Source organism: Alligator sinensis, unplaced genomic scaffold, assembly GCF_000455745.1.
Source record: "Alligator sinensis unplaced genomic scaffold, ASM45574v1 scaffold1286_1, whole genome shotgun sequence".
Classification (NCBI taxonomy): Eukaryota; Metazoa; Chordata; order Crocodylia; family Alligatoridae; genus Alligator; species Alligator sinensis.
Genome location: NW_005842606.1, coordinates 947,204 through 963,877, shown reverse-complemented (window position 1 = coordinate 963,877; position 16,674 = coordinate 947,204). Strand labels below are relative to the sequence as shown.

The window sequence follows — 16,674 nt, the reverse complement described above, 5'->3', positions numbered from 1 at the left end:
GCACCATGTCAACCCCTGCAACTTCACTGGTGTCAAAGGTCACATGACATCACTTCCTGATATGATGCCACTTCCTGTGACATCTTTGAATATGGCTCGCTGGCCCACTGGGTGATAAAAAGTTAATGATCCGGCCCCACATTCAAAAAGGCTGGACACCCTTGTTGTAGCCAGTAGGGCAAATACTACTTTGGCATGCATCAATCGATGCATCTCCAACAAAACCAAGGAGGTGATTCTTCTGCTCTACTCAGCGCTGGTGAGACCACAGCTAGAGTACTGCATGCAGTTCTGGGCACCACACTTTAACAAGGACATGGACAAGCTTGAGAGAGTCCAAAGAAGAGTCACCTGTATGATCAGAGTATTACATGGTAAGCCATACGAAGAAAGGCTGAGGTACCTACCTGAGACTCTTCAGCCTGAGGAAAAGGCGGCTGAGAGAGGACCTGGTAGCAGCTTACCACTACACTAGGGGAGTACATCAAGGGCTCAGTGAGCAACTGTTCACCAGGCACCTGAGGAGAAAACTAGGAGTAATGGCCACAAATTCCTGGAAGACTGATTCAGGCTCAACATTAGGAAAAACGATTTACAGTCAGGGTGTCCAGACTGTGGAATAAGCTCCCTCCAGAGGTGGTGCAATCATATATCCTGGAAATCTTCAAGAGGAGACTAGACCGTCACCTTGCTGGGGTCACCTGACCCCCAGTTATCTTTCCTGCTTGGTGCAGGAGGCTGGACCCTCTCTTCCAAGGTCCCTTCCAGCCTTACAATCACACAATCAACATGTATTCCCTTATTATTCCTGTTGCAGCACTGCTGGCAACACAGAATTCAGAACTCTTAGGTTCCAACCGATCCCCGCATTTCACAGTATGCATCTCAGTTCCAATCATAAATAGCAGTATTAAAACTTAAATACAGGACCACATGGAGAGAAGAAGTTGTTGTGGAGCACACTGGAAGGTCATGCTAAGTCATAACAAGCCATTATTTCCCTCTCAACTTGCTAACAGGCCTGTCCTCTACCCTGTATTTTTTTTCTGAGCTGCCCAGGATACCCTGCCCATTCACCATATCAGGCAACAAACCAACAATAAATCTAGCACTATTACATTCTGCAGTTTCCTTTCAGGTTTACCAGTCTCAAAAACTTCCAGTCCCCTTTCCTTAGATCTGAAGATTTTTCTTGTTCACCATTCAGCACCCTCCTCTCCATAAAGCCAACTATATTTTCACAACTGTCAGAACATACTTCTTCCACCTAATCCAGCTTTCAGTTTTACCTGCTGCACACAACTATCGCTTTTTCCCAGTAGCCAACTTTATGCTAATCATGAAGCTCACAAACCTTCTGTTCTTCAAATATACTACCTCTGACCCCATGCACATTCCCTATTCTTAAGTCACACCAAAGCCTCTGACCAGGCATACAGATGAGGTGCTTCCATTATATTTTCTCAAGGACCCTCATAGCAAGGCTCTGCTAAAAGGAGTCAGAGGTAGAGACTACCAGCAAAAAAGTTTCTCCCCTTGCAGCCAAGGCTAGCCCCTAAAGCACTCACTCCAGTACAGCCCCTAAATAACAGTGTTTAAAAAAAACAAAAACTGATCTAACTGGATTGAGTCTGGCACAGAAATTGAGAAATTTGATCTATTCAAAACTATTTTAAGTAGTATATTTTTCCCCATGACATTATCCACTTAACATCTCAAAGCAGCGGCTGCTTGTTTTTTATTTTAAAGAAGATCCATTTTTCTTACTTGCCATTTGACAAACAAAAAGATTTTTAAACCTAGAATTACCCTGAATGCCTTGTAAGCCGTGTCTTTAATTAAAAAGAAAAACTTTATTTTTTTCTGTATCTATTTTAATGCTGCATTAGGGTAACTTTAACAGAAAATTCTTAATGAGTTTAATATTTGAACACTAGCTGCTCTATGAATGGACAGACAGACAAACAGACAGACAGAGGCAGGAGACAAGATTTCTTGAATATGCTTGTACATAGTTCCATAAACATTCAATTTTACTGCATTTACTATGAGCAATTTTCCATTAAAAAAAAGAAAAAAGGTATTATCATCTGTTTACAGATACACAAAAGGATAGAATCCAAAACCATTTTTCTGCCATTTGCTATAATAGATATTTAACTAAGTAACTGCATTTTTAAGAACTTTTCAAGACTTTTTATTCATTTGGTACACAGACAAACCTATCTTCCTACCTCACAAATATTAATGGTGCTTTCATGGCTTGCTTTTTAACCACAAACTTGTCAAGCCACACCAAATTATTATGGGTCAACAGTCATGTTAGGCTATGCTAAAACAGATTTTCAGGTTACTTCTCTGAAGTCTTATTTAGCGCACATGATTATTTTCACATACCCAATATGAACTTTCCCAGGGCAGCCCAAATAATGCCTAGCAATTCTGAAACATAGCAAAAGAATGTCATCTCCTATGAATTGCATGTCTTTTGCTGCAGGGTAGATGCAAACTAAATTTAGCAATGCTGAGGAATTACTGTAAAAATAATACAAGATGCTCAAGTTTTTCTGGGTTTTTTTCTTTTTTGGTGCATCAGGAAGGAGAAAGTAAAGTAACTTTTTAAAATCCATTACTTTCAGACTCACCAAATCATGTCTTAGTTGATCACCTTGGCTGCCTATACACGTGCTCCTTCATGTTCTAATTAGAACACTCCAGTGTTGCCACACAATCACGTGTATTAAGCCCCTAGCACATTTTAAAATGGCCATGGGGGCACTTTAACTAAACTTTGTCAAATAAGGTTTTAGTTAAAGCGCCCCTGCGACCATTCTTAAACGTGCAGGGGCTTAATACCTGTAACACTGCAGCATCTTAATTAGGGCAGTTCTCTGAGAACCACTCTTTAATTAGAGTGGTTCTCCTCCCACCCCCCAGCATGTGTATAGGCAGCTTTTATTACTAAAATAATTTCCTTGGTGCAGGGGGCTGGATCCAATGATTGTCCAAGGTCCCTTCCGGGCTTACAATCTATGAATCTATAAAATGTTAATGTTGCTGAGTTTTTTGGCTTCCGAATAAAACGCTACACTGAACCACTAAAAAACTATTTATTAAGGTAGAAGCAAACTCCGCAAAAGCATGGGCAAAGGTCTTTGTTCCTACGGCCTGTGGCAAAACTTACTTACATGTACAGTTTTAATTTTCCTGTTAATTCTCCTGTGGATGGATGGACTTGACTCTGTGGAAAACAGACTCAATAAATAAGTCCCTAAATAAAATTTTGCATAATTAAACAGTTTAAATGCGTTTTAGAAACTTTCTATGATTCTTTTAAGCTCATAAGAAAGGAGATGTGCCCCAGTCCTCAACTCCTCCACTTTCACTGCCAGCAAAAACTGTTCCCAAAATATGGAGCTAAACTTACCTAAATACTACCTACAAATGTTCAGGTCATCTTTGTAAATGCAAAGAAGGAATGCAACCAAGACACTTTAAGAATACACGCATGGAATTGTGCATAGCTAACATGTATTTAAAAACCAGAAAACACCTGATTGTAATCTAAGTTACAGCCAACAACCATGATCTCTGTATTTGAGGTTACATAATAGTGCTTTTTTAAAAAAACAAAACAAAACAGTATTATAAGATTCTGCACCTTCATTTCTTGTACTGAAATTTTCTGTTCTTGGTTTCTCCCTAAAGAAAAGAATTTGATTTTAAATACACATGATGGGAAAAGTTTGATAGTCACATTAGTAAAAAAAAATAAATTCTAGCATAAGACTTCCAATGTTAAGGTTCATGTTCTTAACTGCATGCAGCTCTTTGCCGACGGAACCCAAGGTGAATAAACCATAACAAAAGGGGTTTTACATAGAAAAATGTAAAGCAAAAACAATCCATCCCTTGTAACCTGTTGCTCTGCTACCTCTCTTGCATGCATGTATGAGGCCACCTCAACACATTACAGGTATTGTGCAATTAACTGAGACCAGCTACACATGCAAAGTACCTATGACTCCATAAAACAGTCCAAACAGCTATAAAGTTAGACCTTGAAAATGTGTACTAACTCTTATAGCTGGTTGCTTTCCAGATTTAATTTACACATGTAGCAGGGTCTGCCCCCGCAACTGGGAGTCCTATCAGCTGCCTGGGCTCCCCATCACAGGGGTGCACCATGCACAGTTGGGGCTGGGAGATCCCACAGCCATGGACTCTTGTTCCTGGCAGCACCTCACAGCCACTGGGACACAGTCCTGAAGCTGCTAGACTCCTGGTCTTGGCAGTTGTGTAGTGCCACCAGGAGAGAGTCCTGCAGCTGCAGGATTCTCAGTCCCAGCTGTAAGATGCTGCCACAGCTGCAAGTCCCATCAGCTACAGGACTCATCAGCTGCAGGAGCTATTTAATTGCCAATGCAAAGGGGAGCCATTACAACATTTTTATTTTTCAGGACTGTTTGTTCCACCATTGACCTGTTCATACAACAGAATGAAAATCTTCCCTGGGCACTGTTGAAGTTCAAGATGACTGACAACAGAAGTGCAGCAGTCATCAGCCACGCAAGATAAACAGTATGAACATGCACTGTCACAGGCTGCAGAGTTCAAGTTTTAGAAACGGAGCAATCTACAAAAGTAAGCTCCTTGAATTTCGAATGAAATAGCCTATGTTGAAAAACAAAATTGAGAGTTAAGAATGATTACGCACAAAATCTGCCTAGGACAAACTGAAGTTGTATCGTATGCCGTGTGAAAGGTATGTTCCTCAGATTTGCATGGAAATCTTGTTTCATTGATCTATTGCGCTTAAGTCACATATAACTTTTATATTTATAATCCTTGTATGCATTTTCTTATGGATCTATTACAATAATATGAAATATTAGTGAAAGGTTTTTGTGCTTGGAATTTTAAAAAAAAATGCAGAATTGCTTTGTTAGAGCTAAATTAAACCCATTTCCCACTTAAAAAACCTGCACAGAGCAATATAGAAAAATATGACATGGTATGATAGAAAGTTTTTAACGGTGCCAGTTTGGTTGTAAATTGCAAGTAACAGACCTAAAAAGTACATCACGCAGGTAATCCAAATAAACACCTTGCACAAAAAAAAAAAAAGAAGAAAGATTTTAAAACTTTTACTGGTACTTATTCTGGCGTTGGAGGTTAGAAGAGATATCATTCAAAAGTATACAGAAACACCATTTTGGGACATTAGTTTGCACATACTATAGCAGCCTCTCTCTATTTTCCTGTCTTTCCATATGTTGTATAGTTAAAGATGTATATAGATAGTTGCTAAAAAGCAGCATTAATATATATTTTTTTATCGTTAGGAATACAGTGACCGGCTGACAAGAACTGGTACCAGAGTTTGTTCACTACTCAGTCACAGGGGGTGGGGAAAAAAAATGGCAGACCGTCTTCAAGAGCTTAAACTGAGAACAAAGGAACTGCAGCTAGATGAAGAGAAGAGCCATGTACCTGGGGGAAAAGAGGAACAAGGAGAGCTTGAGCAGCAAGCAGTTATTTATGAGAAAGAGCCCCTAACAGAGAGGCACTTACATGAAATCCAAAAGCTACAGGATGACATTAGTAACCTAGCAGAGGAGGTTCAAAAGTTTGGTCAGCAACAGAAAAGCCTTGTGTCTTCAATGAGAAGGTTCAGTGTTCTTAAAAGGGAGTCTAACATTACAAGAGAAATAAAAATTCAAGCAGAGCAAATAAATAAAAACTTAGAGGAACTGTCAAAAACCGTGAAGAAGGCTGAAAGAGAGCATGGGCCATCTTCTGCTATTGCAAGAATTCTTACATCACAGCATGCTTTCCTATTCCAGCATTTCCAGAAAACCATGCATTTGTACAATGATGTTATAATAGCTAAGCAGGAAAAATGCAAGACTTTTATTATCCGTCAGCTTGAAGTCGCCGGCAAAGAAATATCTGAGGAAGAAGTCAATGAAATGCTTCAGCAAGGAAAATGGGAGGTTTTCAATGAAAACCTGCTCACTGAAGTCAAAATCACTAGAGCTCAGTTATCTGAGATTGAACAAAGGCACAAAGAACTGGTCAATCTAGAGAATGAGATCAAAGACCTAAAAGAACTCTTTATCCAGATTTCACTTCTGGTGGAGGAGCAAGGAGGAATAATAGACAATATTGAAATGAATGTAAGCAATACTCAAGACTATGTTCAAACTTCAAAGGAAAAGTTCAGACTTGCAGTCAAGTATAAGAAAAGAAACCCCTGCAAAACTCTATGTTGCTGGTGTTGTCCATGCTGCAGATGACAGAAGTTAGGTGTCTGAAATACTGATGCCTACCATTTTGCCAACCAGACTTTTAAAGCAGCTCTGCAGTGTCATTTACTTTGCCCAACCCCAGAATTCCTTTTCACTCTGCCTGTTATACATGCCACACTCCAAGAGTCACATCTGCTCTTCCTAGCAGCTAGGGGATTGTGAAGGGAAATCTCAGCTGTTTCTGAAACTTATTGCCACCCACCACCCAAAAAAAAAAAACCACCAAAAAACCCCACAAAAAACAAAAAAAGAGCAGCAAAGAGAGAAGGGAAAAAGTCACCTTTACTTGTCCTCTTGGAAAACAAGCAGCTCTCCAGGAAGTATAAACAGACTGTGATACAAACACACGATGGCATGATGCCTTGCCGGTGCTGCTGGCAAGTGTTGATTAAACTGTGAACTCCAGACACTGTGAAGCCATAAGACTGGTTTACTTACAAGGTTTTTAAAATACGTTGCATTATTTTTGTTTGGTGTTTTTTGAGCTTTAAGTTGCACTGAAGTCACATTTTCATGCCTTCCTCAGGATCTATAAACATTCTCAACATGAAAAGCTGAGAGTCTCACCTAATCGCTTTTCTTTGGGAACAGTGGCTTTAAAAACAAAATCACAATAGTCCCAAAACAATCAGAAAAATATTAGTACTGGATTAAGTGCTTCCAGAAAAGTACAAACAGTATTATCTTAGATCAGGAGTGGGCAGCCTTTTGCTGGTGAGGGCTGGAGCTTATGACCTGGCTAGTCACTGGGAACTGGAATCCCAGCCCCCTAGCAGCTGGCTGCCAATTTCCCAGTCCCTCTGCAGCAACAGAGAAGCTTAGAGACTGCAAAGCAGCAGGTTGAACAATGGACAAAAGGACTGAGGAACAGAGGGGCAATGCGGCGCAGCTCCCCGAGACTAATTTTCTGGTGCTGGATCAGACCTCTGAGGGCTGGATATAGCCCAGAGGCCACAGGCTGATGGCCCTGATCCTAGAAAGTTCATTAGGAAAAGTGAGATTCCCTATCAATATCAACTTATAAAAACTGCAAAGAAAAACAGCTTAACGCCATCACGAGACCTGAAAACAATACTTTGATAATGTGTTTCAGGGAAGTGCCCACTTCACTGAGCTACAGTATCATCTGTGTTTCAGGTACACCTTTGCCTACAAGGGCCCAGCTTCAACAGGTCTGGAGCAACCCATGCCAGCCTTATCTATAACCAAGTAGTGAGGATATCCTCCTGGGAAATGATAAATATAGATTTGAAACTCCTAGGCTGAAGAAGGCCTAAACCCCAGATCTGTTACTTCCTGAGTGAGTGCTGTAACTGTGTCATTGGGTCTATGGGACTCCCAGAGGGGCCAAGAATTCAGAGGCAGAAACAACCAAATTCAGAGTATAGAGCTCCACTGAGCTACACATTGGAATAGAGATTTTGCTTCCCTAGACCTGAAAGGCAAAAACCACGGCAAAAATGAGAGCGCAGAAATGGGTTCACCATGGGACACTGCCACGCTTTTAGCAGGTCACAGAAAAATGTGGATTCTGCATTTTTCCATAGTTTTCCATGGCAAATAGAAAACTAGGATCCCTGATAATCACCCTTCAGCTATTTGAAGACTTACCAAATCCCCACTTAGCCTATTCTTCTTTAGACCAGGGGTGCTAAACCTGTGGCCCTCAGGCCCGATCCAGCCTGCAGGGCTCCCTACAAATCTGGAAATTTGGTGGCAGATAAGCAGTGGCCTGCTCTCCTGCTGCCAAATCTCTGGACCTGTACCAAGCCCTGGGCCCTGTGCACTGGATCTGGTGCCTGATCCTAAAGTGTAGGGCTTGATGGGGCGGCACTGGGTCACTGGGACCCAAACATGGTACATAGTGCGCGGATGGGGTTGGCCAACCCATGCATATTGGATGGGTTGGCCAATCCCCATCCACCCCATCCAATATGGCCCACAGTTTGGCCCCATGCCACTGATCTGGCCCTCGGGACGAAAGATTGAGCATGAATGCTCTAAACAATCCTAGTTCTCTCAGCCTTTCCTCATAAATCACGTGTTCTAGACCTCTAATCATTTTTGCTGCTGTGCTGGACTCTCTCCAAATTGTCTACATCCTTCCTGAAGTGTTGGGCCTTAAACTGGACTTAGTACTCCAGGTAAGGCCTCACTAGTTGTAAATACAGCAAAAGAATCACTTCCCTTGATTTGATGGCAACAGTTCTGTTAATAAAGCGTCGTATATTCTTGGCCTTTTTTATAACAAAAAATCATAGTGTTGGACAGAATTCAGCTTAAGATGGTCTACTTTTCCCAAGGTCTCTCTCTGAGGTACTTCAGCCTAGCCCAGGGCTTGGCAACATTTTTAGGCAGTGTCACAAAAATACCCACAACCTTGACTTATAAGATGTTGGCGTGCCAGGGGCAAATGGTGAGGGAGCCACAAGGCGTCCAATTCTTACTGTGGCATCACAGCCCTGGCCCCTTCCCTGAGGCATAAGTGCCAAGCAAAATGCCTTCACATGCCACACACTAGCATGTGTACCAGAGGTTTGCCTACCCCTGTCCTAGCCAATCATTCTCCAGTCTGTATTTGTGCATGCAGTTATTTTATGGATTTTGCACTTGCTCCTTCTGAATTTCACCTTTTTGATTGTGGACCATTTTCCCAGGCTATCCAGGTCATTCTGGATCCTAGCCCTGCCCTCCAGAGTGTCCGCAACACCACCCAACTTGGTGTCATCCCTAGATTTGCTAAACATGCACTCAATCCCATCATCCAAATCATTAGTGATATCGAACAACATCAGATACAGGACAAACCCCTGTGGAAACCTATTTCACACCTCCTCCTAACTAGGCACTGAGCCACTTATTAAGCATGAAGATGAAACCAGTTATGTATCCAAGTTACAGTACTTTTATCTAGTCTGAATTTCTCTAGCTTGGTAATGAGAATGTTGTGGGAGAGTATGTCAAAAGCCCTGCTAAAGTTGAGGTATCACATCCACTGCTCTTCCCCCATCCATAAAGCCTATCACCTTATCACAGAAAGAAGTCAGGTTGGTCAGGCATGACTTCCTCTTAATGACTCATGTTGGCTGTTCCTGATTAATTGCCTTGTTTTCCTCTAGGTGCTTCACAATGAATTCCTCGAAGACCTACTTTATATTTCCAGGTATCAAGGTCAGGCTGACCAGTCCGTACTTTGTCAGGTCCTTATTCTGCCCTTTCTTAAAAGATAGGCACTATGGGCACTTTTACATGTGCTCTAGGGGTGGAGGGTGGGAAGCAGTACTTTAATTAGAGCAGCTTCAAGAGATTGTCATTTAGTCAGGCTGGTCTCATGTTGCGCTTCCCATTTTTCTGTCATGCTGGGATAGCTCGCTCCTGGACCCTTAAATGATCCTCCTCAAAATATAGACAGCTCTCCTGGACTCCTTTTTCCCCTCAGACTTGCCTCCCAGGACATCTTGCCAATCAGTTCCCCAGGTTTGTTAAAACCTGCTTTTCTGAAGTTCGGTGCACTTATTCTGCTGCTCTCCTTCCCTTCTTCCCTTAGGATCTGGAATGCTGGGCAACTGTGAGTCACCTTACCTTCCACCTTAACATGTTCAGTCAAGTCCTCCCTCGTTGCAACTGTCAAGTCACGGAGATGAATCTTCATCCCCTAACCCCCAGTTCACCTGTCCACCATCTGTACCAGAAAGTCCTCACCAACACACTCCAAGAATCTGCTGCACTGCCTGTGCACTGTAGTGCTTCCCTTCCAGATTTCCTGATAATTAAAGTCACTCTTGACAACCACGTCCTCCAATTTGGAAGCTTTCATCAGTTGTTTCAAGAAGCCCTTCTTCATCACTGCCTCCTTGTTTGGTGGCCTGTTTCAGACACCCACCATGACACTCCCCTGCTGTTCTCCCATTTGACCTTACCCAGAGGCTTTCAAACAGGCCTACTTTCTATTATCTACTGCACCTCTATATGGAGAACCTTTATACAGAGAACAACGCTTTCTTTTTTCCCCTGCCTATGCTTCCTGAACAAACTGTACCCAGCCATAACCATGCTCCGGGTCATGCGAGTGATCCCACCACACCTCCATAATCCCAATCACATCATCATTTTGTGCTTGTACTAGGACTTCCAATTTTTCTCGTTTGTTCCCCTTGTTTCTCGCATTGCTATATAAACATTTCAGGTATCTAGCCAAGCATCCTATCTTCGCTCTGAGAAAATTGCTAAGGCTTACACTATTGCTTTCCCTTACTGAGGAAGGACATTAGGAATGCAAATCAAAGTCTTACATAGGGCTGCAAATTTTGAACATACTTTTCTGCCATTTCCTACTGACTAGTTTAAAGTGTCCCCTGCTCAGCATGCTGGATGAGGCAAACCGCAGTCTTGGGGGCCTAGCTTTCCCCATTAACTGCATTTAGACGCCCAACTTGGGTTTATGAATTCTACTCCCAGAGCTAGGCTCCTGGAAGTTTGGTGTGCAACACTGAGCACTGACATACCTATACCCCGATTCACAAAGCAGCACAAAGTCTATAAAAAGATGCATCATGTGCACTGTTTGTCCATAAACTGGCATGAAATACCACAAACCCTTTAACAAATGCCAAGGTTTTCAGGTGCTATGACAAAGTAGGCTATAGTCTATAAAAGACTATCATAGAACATTAGGATTGGAAGGGAACTCAGGTGGTCATCTGGGCCAAGCCCTTGCTCAAAGAAGGACCATCCCCAACTATATCAACCCAGCCAAGGCTTCATCTTGCCAGGTCTTAAAAACCTTCAAGGATACAGATTCCACAACTACTCTGGGTAAACTATTCCAGTGCTTTATTATCCTCCTAGTAAGAAAGTTTTTCCTAATATCTAACTTAAGCTTCCCTTGCTGCAACTTGAGACCATTGCTCCTTGTTCTGTCATCTGCCACCAGTGAGAACAATCCAGCTCCATCTTCTTTGGACTCCCCCTTCAGGTGGTTGAAGGCTGCTATTAAATCCCTTCTCAGTCTTCTCTTCTCCAGACGGAATAAGCACAGTTTCCTCAGTTTGTCCTCATAAGTCCTGTTCCCCAGCCCCCTAACCATTTTCGCTGCCCTCCACTGGACTCTCCAAATTTGTCCATACCCTTTCCATAGTGGGGGGCCCAAAACTGGATACAGTACTCCAGATGTGGCCTCACCAGTGCCAAATAAAGGGGAACAATCACTTCCCTCAATCTGCTGGCAACACTCCTAATAACACAGCCCAGTATGCTGTTAACCTTCTTCACAACAGGGGCACACTGTTGGTTTATATTTAGCTTATTGTCCACTGTAACCTCCAGGTCCTTTTATGCAGAATTGCTGCTTAGGGAGTCAGTCCCCAGGCTGTAGTGGTGCATGGGACTGTTCTGTCCTAAGTGAAGGACTTGCACTTGTCCTTATTGAACCTCATGAGATTTCTTTTGGTCCAATCCTCCGATTTGAGGCATTTCTGAATCCTAGCCCTACATTCCAGTGTATCTACTACTCCAGCCAGCTCAGTGTCATTTGCAAACTTGCTGAAGGTGCACTCCATCCCATTTTCCAGGTCACTGATGAAGATACTGAACAAAACCAGCCCCAGGACCGACCCCTGAGACACTCCACTTGATATGAGCTGCCAACTAAACATCAAGCCATTGACTACTACTCCTTGAGCCCAATAATCCAGCCAGTTTTCTAACCACCTTAAAGTCATTCATCCACCCTGTACCTCCTTTGCTTGCCTGTGAGAATGTTGTGGGAAAGTTTTGCTAAAAGCTTTGCTGAAGTGAAGGTATATCAGGTCCACTGGTCTCCCCGTATCCAACAAGCCAGTCATATAAAGGAAGGGAATCATGTTAGTCAGGCATGATTTGCCCTTGATGAATCCATACTGGTTTTTCCAAATTACTTTCTCCAAGTTCTTAGATTCTTTTAGGACCTACTCCATGATTTTTTCAGGGACTGAGATGAGGGTGATCAGTCTGTAGTTCCCCAGATCATTCTCCTCCCCTTAAAGATTGGCACTATATTTGCCCATTTCTAATGGTCCAGGAACTCTCCCAAATCGCCACAAGCTTTCAAAGAGGCTCTGCAGTTACGCTGGCCGACTCCCTCAGCACTCACAAGTGCATCACGTTGGGCCCCATGGACTTGTACACATGCAGCTTTTTATAAACAGGCCCTAATTTGTTCTTTCACCACTGTTGGTTGTTCACCTTCTTCTCAAACTGTGCTATCAGGTGCAGTAGTCTGGGAGCAGACCTTGCCTGTGAAGACTAAAGTGAAAGATGCACTGAGTACTTAAACTTTTGACAGATGCAGAAAAGGCTGACCTCCCCATTCAGTAAGTGACCTACACTTTCCCTGATCCTCCTCCTGTTGCTGACATACTTGTAAAAACATTTGTCACCCTTCACATCCCTTGCTAGCTCCAACTTCAGTTGTGCTTTGGCCTTCCTGATTTCATCCCTCCCTGCATGCCTGAGCATTACTCTTGTACTCCCCACTAGTTGTTTGTCCAAGTTTCCACTTCTTGTAAGCTTCCTTTTTGTGTTTAAGCTCACTGATGATTTCTCTGCTAAGCCAAGCTGGTCGCCTGCCATATTTGCTATTCTTCCTACATATCCAAATAGTTTGTTCCTGTGCCCTCAGTAAGGTTTCTTTACAATACAACCAGCTCTCCTGGACTCCTTTCCCCATCAAACTGGCCTCTCAGGGGATCCTGCCCATCAGTTCCCTAAGTGAGCTAAAGTCTGCTTGTATGAAGTCCAGGGTCCTTACTCCGCTGTTCTTGGTCCTTCCTTTTCTTGGGATCCTGAACTCAGACATCTCTAAGATTCTGCCCCTCTAAACAGTTAGTCTATAAAAGGGACACCCTGCCCTGCCATCTGCCTAACTTCACATTAACACAGCTCTCGCTCTCTCTCTCTCTACTTTAACAAAAGTTTGAAATGTAGAAAGTTTGTCTTCTGTAGATTGAAAGCTATCCTCATACAAAGATTTCGAAAATGGAACAAAGAACTGTAATCTAATGGGAAAATGTTTTTGCTCCAAAGCACTTTATCAAGTCTGTTCAAGATGCTGTGAGGATGTGTAGTTTGCTTTTCCACCCCTACTTTAGTTATACATGAATGCATTACTAGTTCTGCTTTGGGGTACTAAGCAATGGTCTGAAATCTGCCTCAAATCTATTGGTTCACAATTAGTAATGTAAGTGGTTTACAGGAATGACACTTTCAAGTCAGATAGCCACCACTTTTTGAAAAATATGATTTAAAGCAGGGGTGTCCAACCTTTTTGAATGTGGGGCCGGATCACGAACCACATTTCCAGACCCATTTCATTGTCACTTCCTGCAACTTCATTGGTGTCAAAGGTCACATGACATCACTTCCTGATGTGATACCACTTCCTGTGATGTCTTTTAATATGGCTGATAAAAAGTTGACTTCCCACGTGCTGCTGGGGACAGGAGGAGGCGAGTCGGGTCTGCACCGGCCAGCAGAAGCGGCAATGGAGCTGTGTGCCACTCGGGATGGGACGACCCTGGCCAGAGCGGCAGGGACTCAGCTGCAAATTCCCCCTGCCTGCACCAGTCAGTCTCAAGCGAAACACAGCTCCGCCGCCAATACTGCTGGCCGGTCCTGACCCGGCCGGGCTCCTCCTGTCTCCAGCAGCACGTGGGAAGCCGGCTTCAGCTGCATGCTGCTCCGGATGGGACAGACCCGCCCAGGTCAGCCCCAGCCAGCAGAGGCGGCGGCAGAGCCGGGTGCCGCTCGGGACTGACCAGCGCAGGTAGGGGGAAAGTGCAGCTGAGCCCCCTGCTGCTCCAGCTGGGCTCATCCTGTCCCCAGAGGCACATGGCTACTCGTCTTCCCGACTCCCAACTTCACATGGCTCCATGCACCGTTAAGCTGACATGGTGCGTGTGGGAACCTTGTCCCTTCCCCAGCCCTTCAGCAGCCATTAGATAGCTGCTGGGGGAGGGACAACGGGTGGGAACAAAAGTAAACCGTGTTTACTTTCGCTTCCCATCGCAGCACCGCGGACCACAGAAAATGCCTTGGCGGCCCGCACAGCGGCCTGCAGGCTGTATGTTAGACAAGCCTGATTTAAAGAAGCATACAAACAACACTCAGTTACTAACCTTACTGCCTGTGCTTTATTCAGTCTTTAGAGAAAAACACTTTTCCCTCTACCATCCTCTACTCCTTGTCCTCCCGGGGCATCATTATGTTAGCCTTTCACATTTAACACGTCAGTGGGTTGCCAAATTGGTTAAGTTTTTCAGTCTCTACTGCTGGAGCTGAAAAACTCAGATTACTTTACTGATGCAGCTGGCGTACCAGAACTGAAATGCCATCCAATTTTCTTGTGTGTATACAAGTACATAAATATTCCCCTATAAAAACTACACCAAGAATTTTACAGTAATAATAAACACTAAGACTATGAAAATGAGTGGCCTGTAAGACATCAGTACACCATGGTAAATTTAAAGTAGCTCCCTATGCCCACCTAACCAGAAAGTGACACTTTCCTGTTTAAACTTTGTTTTAAAATAGGTTGTCACAACTTGATCATCCTCAGCTGCAGATTCTGTAGCACTGACCTGTCCTTTAAAATTATCCATGTGGATAAACAGTCTGCCACAGTGAGGGCCAACCTTTGTAGATGGCATGCCACAAATCAGCCCTGTTCGCTCCCCAAATGCCACTTTGATTCTCTTCTGCCTAATTTGCTGCTCTGCTTTCTATGCTCCACTCTATTGGCTGCTGTACTACCTGCCTCCTCCCTGATCTGCCAGGTGCCACACACACAGCCTGCCACTTGGGGCATTCGTGCTACAGTCTGGATGCTCCTGTTCTATTAAAATGTTCCACCTTCATGAGTTGCAGGCTTCCAACAGAATCCAGTCCAGAGACATTAGCAAGGATGAGATAAGAGCCTCATACAGATTCCTGAGGTTTTTTTTATATTTTTTTCATTTTAAATCTATCAGTTCTCTCTGGAAGAGATCAAACCTTGGATGCCCTCCAGGCTCCATTTCCACAAGGCTACAACACTGTGTGCCTGTCTAATCCTTTAAATCTATCTTCTTTTGATCTTGTTGTCTGAAGATTTTCCTACCTATTTTTATTGCCATTTTACTCTTCTTGGCATTTGTTCCCTTTCCACTCACTTAATGGGTTTCAAGGTGTAGTGATTGTATCCACTGGTACACCAAATTGTCAAGATAAGAAAAATGGTTGGAACTAGCTGTCTGTGGGTGTACACACCTAGGCTGTTCTCACAGCATAGCTAGGAAATAAGCTGTATTCACAGCACATATATTTTGGCACTGGGAAGAGCTGGATGAATCTGAAATGCATAGCCTTATACATGCCTGCCATTCGCCCCGTCCCTTTTCCAAAACCCTTTTGGAGTCACAGGGCTACTCTCCACTTTGAAGTACGTCATCCAAATAAAACTTTAGTTGCACTGGCATTCTCGTTAAAGTTAAAAATAGTTAGGTCAGAAAAAACTCGGAAATATTTCCAAACTCCCATGGGCTCGAGCAATACCACAAAATCTAGATGCATTCAGATCTATTAAAACTATATGCAGCTGTGTCTCTTTCACTATTAATGCTAATACACCTATATATATTAAAAATCAGTCTAACAACTCATTTTCATATTTAAGCTTTGGAAATACTTAGGCTCCCCTAACTCCAGACTTCTCTTTGCCAAAGCAAAATCAGAAGCTTGAATCCCAAAAAGTGACCCTTAACAGAAAGATTCTTTGTATGTTCTTTGTAAGATTCTTTGTAGCCTGCTATTGGAGGTGGTTCAAGCACCTACATTGAACACCTTCAAGAAAAAAAATTGGATGCTTATCTTGCTGGGATCCTACGAACCTAGCTGAGTTCCTGCCTTCGGGCGGGGGGCTGGACTCGATCTTCCGAGGTCCCTTCCAGCCCTAATGTCTATGAAATCTATGCAATGTTACAGACATGGCAGAAAACAGCACTGGCATAACAATTTAAGATCAACTAGCAGCTTCAATGGCGAACTGGATACACTGTATGGATCTGATTTCTGAACCTGTTTAAAAACACACACTGAAGACTAGGCCCCTTTAAAAGGGAGTCTCAAGTTGAGCACCCAAACTTCTGGAAACTCAGACAACCTAGGACACACTGGGTGCATCTACAAGTCTGCTTTACTGTGGAGCAAACTGATTAGCTCTGAAGTAAAGGTGTCACTGTTTGCACCTGTGCTGGTATTAAGGTGCAGTAAATTAATTAAATCCACAGTAAGACAGTACTGTCAGGGACAGTACTATCTTATGGCAGAGTAATTAAGTATGACAAAA

The 16,674-nt window shown here is 43.2% G+C and overlaps 2 protein-coding genes across 6 annotated transcripts in view; one reads left to right on the top strand and one right to left on the bottom strand.

Annotated features, from left to right (window-relative positions):
• STX19 (syntaxin 19) overlaps window positions 1-6,774 on the top strand; it is a 19,437-nt gene extending 12,663 nt beyond the window's left edge. Inside the window, exons 2-3 of one of the 3 annotated variants that reach the window (XM_014524401.2) lie at window positions 4,461-4,644; window positions 5,346-6,774. In XM_014524401.2, coding sequence (XP_014379887.1) covers window positions 5,421-6,299 — 879 coding nt within the window. In that variant the 5' untranslated portion in view covers window positions 4,461-4,644; window positions 5,346-5,420 and the 3' untranslated portion in view covers window positions 6,300-6,774. Of the gene's footprint in view, window positions 1-4,460; window positions 4,766-5,345 lie in introns of all 3 variants that reach the window. The other 2 variants (XM_006033071.2, XM_025214810.1) reach the window with 2 other exon arrangements.
• Window positions 1-16,674, bottom strand: part of ARL13B (ADP ribosylation factor like GTPase 13B) — a 72,728-nt gene that overhangs the window by 36,505 nt on the left and 19,549 nt on the right. The window lies entirely within an intron of this gene.